Source organism: Cervus canadensis, chromosome X (genome assembly GCF_019320065.1).
Source record: "Cervus canadensis isolate Bull #8, Minnesota chromosome X, ASM1932006v1, whole genome shotgun sequence".
In the NCBI taxonomy this organism is placed as follows: Eukaryota; Metazoa; Chordata; class Mammalia; order Artiodactyla; family Cervidae; genus Cervus; species Cervus canadensis.
In genome coordinates this window covers 60,772,705-60,780,122 of record NC_057419.1, presented here as the reverse complement: position 1 = coordinate 60,780,122, position 7,418 = coordinate 60,772,705, and the positions used below count along the sequence as shown (strand labels likewise).

Below are 7,418 nucleotides of genomic sequence, written 5' to 3'. Positions count from 1 at the left end.
CAGCATCAGGGTCTTTTCAAGTGAGTCATCTCTTCGCATCAGGTGGCCAAAGTATTGGAGTTTCAGCTTCAACATCAGTCCTTCCAATGAACACCCAGGACTGATCCCCTTTAGGGTGGACTGGTTGGATCTCCTTGCAGTCCAAGGGACCCTCAAGAGTCTTCTCCAACACCACAGTTCAAAAGCACTAATTCTTCAGCATTACTTAACCTCTCTGTTTTTCTGTTTGCTCATATGTGAAATTGGATTAGTATGACATATATTTCATAATATTATAAAAACAAAAGCAAACAAGATAATTCCATGGGAAGTAGCAAAATAGTGTCTGACACATAGTAAGTGCTATATAATTGTTAGCCATTTTTATTACTCTCTTCTCTTTTTCAGAACTTGGATTATCTCTTGGAACATTGCAGCTGTTTAATAGATATTTGTAGAATGATGATGCATGTACCTTGTGGACCTGATTTTCAGAGTAGCTATAATATTAAGTGTTTAAAGAGCCCAGAAATGTTGGTGTTACTGACTGTTATCTACTGGCATATTAGAGCAATGAAAACTGAGGAGAATGAGGACATCACTCTGAGGCATAGCAGAGGAAGAGATTAAGACAAAGAGAAAAGGAGAAAAATAAAGAGTTTTCTATGAAGAGGAGTGGTGAAATACTTTTCAGTTGAATCCACTGGCCCACTAAACTTGAAGCCTTCCCCTTATTTTCAGCAGACAGAATACTTAGGAAAATGAAGTTCTGGTAAAATGAATTGGGAAATGAAGTTAGAAGAATCCTAATCTCTTTCTATTTCCAAGATTTAAAATTTACTGAATGCCCACCACTGAGCCTGCCCTTCTGGTGAAAATCAAGTCTGAATACCTGGGCAATTACAACTGAATGTATGAAACCATTTCATAAGAAATAAGTTGGATGGGATAAATAATGTCTTAATCATGAATGAGCAAAACTCTGGATTCTATCATTTGGAAGCAGAAGTGTTGCAGAGAAGAAGCCAATTCTGACTCCATGTTGGAAATTGTTTATTTGACTTGCTTTCCTTTGCTTTTGTTATTTGGATCACAGCTTGCCTCAGAGGACCCTGCCCCTCTGCCTGACTGTAAGCTAAAGTGTCTTTGTTCAGCCCATAGAGAGATAATCTGTCCTTGCCCATCTGTGAATAAAGAGATTAACATGCCCCTTCCAAATACTGCCCATTCCCTTGGAGATGTTTTGCAAGACTGAAGATCCTTTCACTTTACTTCCCTATTGCGTCTCACTCTTTATTTTGACTTTTGACTTTAGTTCCTCATTGCTTCTTTCTCTCTGACTCTACAAAAGTGAAGTGAAGTTGCTCAGTCCTGTCTGACTCTTTGCGACCCCATGGATTATAGCCTACCAGGTTCCTCCATCCACAGGATTTTCCAGGCAAGAATACTGGAGTGGGTTGCCATTTCCTTCTCCAGGAGATCTTCCCAACCCAGGGACTGAACCCAGGTCTCCCACATTGTAGGCAGATGCTTTACCATCGGAGCCACCAGGGAAGTCATAAAGAACCTGGCATCCAAAATAACAAGATGGTTATTTTGAGGTGCTAGCCTGCCATCTTCTTGGTCAGCTGGCTTTCTGAATAAAGTAATTTTCCTTGCTTCAACACTTCATCTCGGATTCATTGGCCTCTCTTGTCGTGAGCAGAGCAAGTTTGGACTTGATAACAATTTAGCTTAGCCAGCTAGGAGCCTTGCTGCTCAGGGAATATTAGTGCAAGACCCAAGCAGCTGTCAGAACCATTTGTCCTGATGTTCTTTCCTTCAATATTTCCTGAAGCAGCACTGGATGCCTCCAGTGCTTGGCAGTTGAGACAAGAAACCGAGAAACTTCTATAAGTTGATGGACTCAATTTCCTTTGTAGGGTAAGTCTACCCAATTCGATAGCCGGTTCCTTTAGTTCCCTTGTTTTGTGTGCTCTTTTTTGTTATGATCTCAATATTGGAGGGTAAGTCACTCCGGTGTGCACACCTGGAGCATTTTTTTCTCTTAATTTGGGCATTTCCTTTATGGGACTTCAAATTTGGTTGGGGTACCCTATTGGAGAAGGGAAGTGCTGCTGGACCTACCCTGAATTGTTTCATTGGGGAAGTTGTTCTTTTGGGGCAAACATACTCTATTTGGAATTAGCTAATTTGTAGGGTAAAATCATTTACTGGATTTGGGAACTGGTTCAGTTGGAACAAGTTCACTGGGGAGCTAGTTCCTGTGGGGGTGGGTAGCCGAGTTGGAACTAGTTTATTTGTTTTGTAGGGTAAATTTATTTACCTGATTTGGGAATGGGATTGTCTGTATGCATTAATGATGAAATTTGTGTGTTTTTGTTGAAATTTGTCTGCATCTTTTGTGTTTTGGTGTTATAAAGCTTGAAAAAATAAGAAATGTTTCATCTATTCCAAAGGAAAGCTCTTTGGGGTGTTTATTAGCTATGTTAAGTTTAGAGGAGCAATGGCCTCTGAATGGCTCACAAATAATCTGGCAGTTAGAAACATTTTACAAAGGAGAGGAACACTATAATGAACAAGCCCAGGTGTTCCCTTGAACTTGAGGCATCCAAATCTAGTTTCCCCTACAAGAGTCTCAGATAACTTTGACACTGGGGAAGAAGTTGATTGCCTCTCTAACAGATACTACTCTCCTTTGTAAATTAATGTTCAAATAACCTTTCCCCAGAACAGCTTGATATCAGGGTCCCACCAGAGCTTTTGAACTTGTCCAACCTGGGAAGCTTTGGCTCTCATCTGGGGGGCTTTGGCTCCACTTAGAGGTGTTATCCTTGAGAAAGTGTCATGCGAGTGTATGCTCCTCGGTTCTGTCTCATCACAACAAAGATTTGGAGTGATGGACATTAAAGCCCTCGACACATCACAGCTCTAGGGTCTTGGACAGACTGTGTCATAGCTCTCAGGTCTCGAACAGACGGTATTATAGCTCTTAGACAGAACAGTGTTACAGCTTCGTGTTACAGCTCTATTTTATTGAGAAAATAGCAGGAAAACCCATTCTGGAGGCGTGAGGGCATGCTGACTCAAAGACACAAAAAGAAGAGAGGGGGAGCACGTCAGCACACGGGAGAAACAGAGACACCCCTGGCCCTTTGGCTCCTCTTTTTATATGTCTTTTCCTCCCCCAGGCCCGCCCTACATAAATTGGGCTAGCCAGGAGTGTTGTCTATTCTACCTGAGGTCCTCACTGCGGTCCTCGGACCTTTCTTTGTTCTATTTTCACGGGTTTTTCCCATCCTTGTCTTTTAGCCACCGCCATTCTGGACTCCTGTTTCCTATTCTAACTACCTAACAAAGGGAAACTCCGTTTATAAGACACTTTGGAGAAAGGTCACTGGTCTAATGAGAATGGGAAGTCATGTTAATGTGACTTTCAGACTGGCTATGTTTTGGTTTATTCTGGTTACTTTGGTAATGTACAGACATCTGGAACTAGCTGCTTCCTCTAAGGTTTTCTCTACAGTTTTCTCATTTCTTTCTCCTTGAACCCTCTGCAAACAGGTGAGTGTCTGTGGGAACAGTTGAGGAACTCTGGCCAGGGTTACTCTGTGATATATTCCAAAGGCACACAGCTCACTGTGCCACAGTAGTTGCCACCCAAACAGGTGAGGGCCTTCCTTTCCTTAAGGGCCCTCCTCCCTTAAGCTGAGGACTAGGCTGTTGAAATTATAGGGCAGACTCCTCAGTCTGTCTTCCTTACTTGAAATTATAGGGTGGACTCCTCAGTATATCTTCCTTATCTTTCCTGTTGCCTTTGCCTCTTTCCTCCCTGGTCCAGATAGATTTGCAGGAGCCTGGATGTTGCCTCTGATCTTGAGAGGCCTTCTCTAGGGTAGAGGAGGAGGGGTGAAGCTTTCCAATGTGGGTGGATAGATGTGTCAGTCTTTGTTAGGGAGACCACCCAATTCCTGTGGGAAAGAAGGGACAAACTGTATTTGGTTTATAAATGTAGTTTTCACAGAACCAGAAGGGTGGTTCCAAAAATCCTTTCATCACTCCCCAAATCTTCCCTGTTCATCTTCTGAAGCTTGTAAATATTAAACAAAGGGGAAACAAAGTCATTCTAGAAAGAATTTGCTTGTGAAAGAACTTGACTGTATCTTTGAGATGCAAATATCCTCTCTTGTCTGGTAACCTTATCTCTGCTGTCTTTTTGAAATGCAAATTTTAGAGAGGATAAAGTAATTTAGAAGTTAGTTTTTGCCAGGTAATTAGAAATTGCTTTTCCTGCAAATATTAATATTTAGCCATCTAGCCAAGTGAGTCTGACTTGTTTCATCTGTGAGAATCCCAATTTTAATCCAATCTCTTTGGTAAACTGATGGGTTTCACATTGCTGTACCTGATTCAGACATGAAATCTTGAAGTATGTACTGAGGCCTCATTGTGTGTTTATAGTTATATTCTGGGGGGTGGGGGATAGCATTGCCACGGTTGGTGGTTATAAAAAGCTCTACTTAATTGGCTTAAATAACAGTAATAAGCACTTATAAACCAAAAGGAAAAAAAAAAACAATTCTAAATACAAGAGAAATTAAGTTAAATGTCTTTCAGGTTCACATCTACTGGGAAGTATTTAATATGAAATTAGTATCTGGCATTAATGTTTAAATTTATTGTCTAATTACAATAATATAGATATGCCCAGAGTCATAGCATATTAAATATAATATTAAGTATAATACTTTCACTGTGCCTAGGTTTAACATGAATAAAGTATTACATCTGTTACAAATTTTTCAGCAAGAAATGTACTTCATTGTGGAAAATATTTAGGGAATCTGACGTGTTTCAGTAGAAGAAGATGGGAAGGAAAATAAAAAGAACTAAAAAGAGTTACACATGATCACGATTTCCAAAGACTGGATTGAATTTTGTTGGGTGAATGAATTTTGTTGGGAGTAAACTAAGACTTGGATTTGGCATTTCTTTCTGTTCAGAGAAATGTTTTCTTGGAATGCATTTTTGATAATAGATTATATGTTCCTTTGCCTTTAAGTGATTTATATTTACTTTTCACATCTCTGATTACTTAAGGAATAAGTATTGTCCAAGAAGGGATAGGTTACCCACTCCAATATTCTTGGGCTTCCCTGGTGGCTTAGACTGTAAAGAATCCACCTACAGTGCAGGAGACCTGGGTTCGATCCCTGGGTTGGGAAGATCCCCTGGAGGAAGGCATGGCAACCCACCCCAGTATTTTTGCCTAGAGAATCCTTATGGACAGAGGAGCCTGGCAAGCTACAGTCCATGGGGTTGCAAAGAATCAGACCTGACTGAGCAACTGAGCACACATTGTCCAAGTGTCTTTATCAATTAATTAGATGTTTAGCCATGACTTTTAAGTCTTGTTGTTAGGGGAAGCACACTGACTGAAACCGACCACCCTGGCCAGGTATTTGCATGAGTTATTCGTAGTAACCATTTGCATGAATTGTTTTATGACAGGACGTCCTGGTAAGGAACATGGAACTGATAAGCCATCACTAACTGGAAGAGTTTGGGAAAAGTCAAAGGGAGACAACACATGTCCGACCACCTCCCAGAATCCTCGCTGGCATCCATCTTGGCTGAACAAGGCGTGCACCACCAGGAAGGACTCTGAATCAGAATGATTGGCTAAAGAAAACCCATCACTGAACCAGAGCGACGAGGCGTGCGGGCAGCAGCAGCAGGCACCTGGGCCCCAGCCGTGCCGCCTCGTTACGATGACCAGCGTGGTTAAGACAGTGTACACCCTGCAACCCTCCTGTGTGCTGAGCAGCGGCCTGCCCGCAGATGCACAAACTCGAGCCACTTTTAAGAGCCAGTTACCTGTTAAGTCCAAAGAAGTTGATGTTTCCAGACCTCATTCGGGAGCTTCAGAGAATGATGTTACAAAAATCATCAAACCGAGACGAGAGAATGGGCAGGTGAAGGCTACAGATACCTCCAGAAGGAACCTGAGGAAGAGCTACAAACCATTGAGTAAACAGAAATCAGAAGAAGAGCTCAAGGATAAGAACCAGCTCTTAGAGGCTGTCAACAAGCAGTTGCACCAGAAATTGATTGAAACTCAGGGAGAGCTGAAGGACCTGACTCAAAAAGTAGAGTTGCTGGAGAAGTTTCAGGACAACTGTTTGGCAATTTTAGAAAGCAAAGGTCTCACCCCAGGCAGTGAGACCCTGGCATCACAGCAGGACTCCACCGAAGATCACATGGAATCCATGCTGCTGTTACAAACTTTGCAAGATGAACTGAAGCTTTTTAACGAAACAGCCAAAAAGCAGATGGAAGAGTTACAGGCCTTAAAGGTAAAGTTGAAGATGAAAGAAGAAGAGAGAGCCCAGTTCCTTGAACAACAGACCTTATGTAGCAGTCAAGTAAATGATTTCACAACAGCCCTTGAGGAAATGGAACAGCTATTAGAAATATGATAAAAAGCAGGTGGCCACATGGCTCTCTCTTGGGGATAGACTCTCAGAGGAAGCTACTTAGGACATCTGCTTCTTGGCCATGATCTTCTAGGACTCACCATCCCCAGAATGAAAACAGTTTCTGCAGTAGGATTAAAGACAATTGATGTTGGAATGGCAATTCCTCCCTTAAGCAAGCATTCGTTCCCAGCCTTCAGATTGTCCAGCTCTTCTGAACCTCACAGTTCATAATTAGGGCCTACAGGAGAGGGGGCCTGAAAGCTTGGATCAGCCTCCTAGGATCAAAAAGCAGCACATCATTAGCATCAGGAGACTCTAAACCAGCCACAACCAGAGAAGCCAGAAGATGTGCAGAAAGAAACAGTGAAACATACATGCTCCATGGGAGACATCACTGAGGAGTCACATCCCTTCCTAACTTGGAACACATTCTGCCCCATCCTGGCTGGGCTCTGTAACCTCGCTGTAAATTTATGAACTGAAAGTTACTTGAAATGGCTTCATAATGAGGTGAAGGTATAGATAGCAATAACACATATGAAACAATACAACTTGGAGCTTTTAATCTAAAAAAAAAAAAAAAGAAAAAAGAAAACCCATCACCATAAAACTAATGAAACTAATCCCATCACCATAAACCAAGAGACTGCCACATGGCAGAGCTGTTCTCCTGGGTTCCCTTACTCTACTGCTCTCCACCCAGGTGCCCTTTCCCAATAAAATATCTTGCTTTGTCAGCACATGTGTCTCCTTGACAATTCATTTCTGAGTGTTAGACAAAAGCCCAGTTTGGGGCCCTGGAAGGGGTTTCCCATCCCACAACATTGTCATTTATAAACAGTTTTGTACTTTCATGCTATTACAAAAAAAGGGCTTCAATATTAAGGACATTCACAGGAAGGCTATGGAAGCAGTTACAAAAGTTCCACATCAAAATGATGGCTATGTGAGCCAAGATGG

At 41.9% G+C, this 7,418-nt stretch overlaps 1 protein-coding gene across 1 annotated transcript; it reads left to right on the top strand.

Annotated features, from left to right (window-relative positions):
* The first annotated feature begins 5,664 nt into the window (after positions 1-5,664).
* Positions 5,665-7,053, top strand: LOC122435892 (small kinetochore-associated protein-like). The gene has a single exon (XM_043459990.1). The coding sequence runs from the start codon at positions 5,751-5,753 to the stop codon at positions 6,456-6,458; it is 708 nt and encodes a 235-aa protein (XP_043315925.1). The 5' UTR covers positions 5,665-5,750; the 3' UTR covers positions 6,459-7,053.
* The last annotated feature ends 365 nt before the right edge of the window (positions 7,054-7,418 follow it).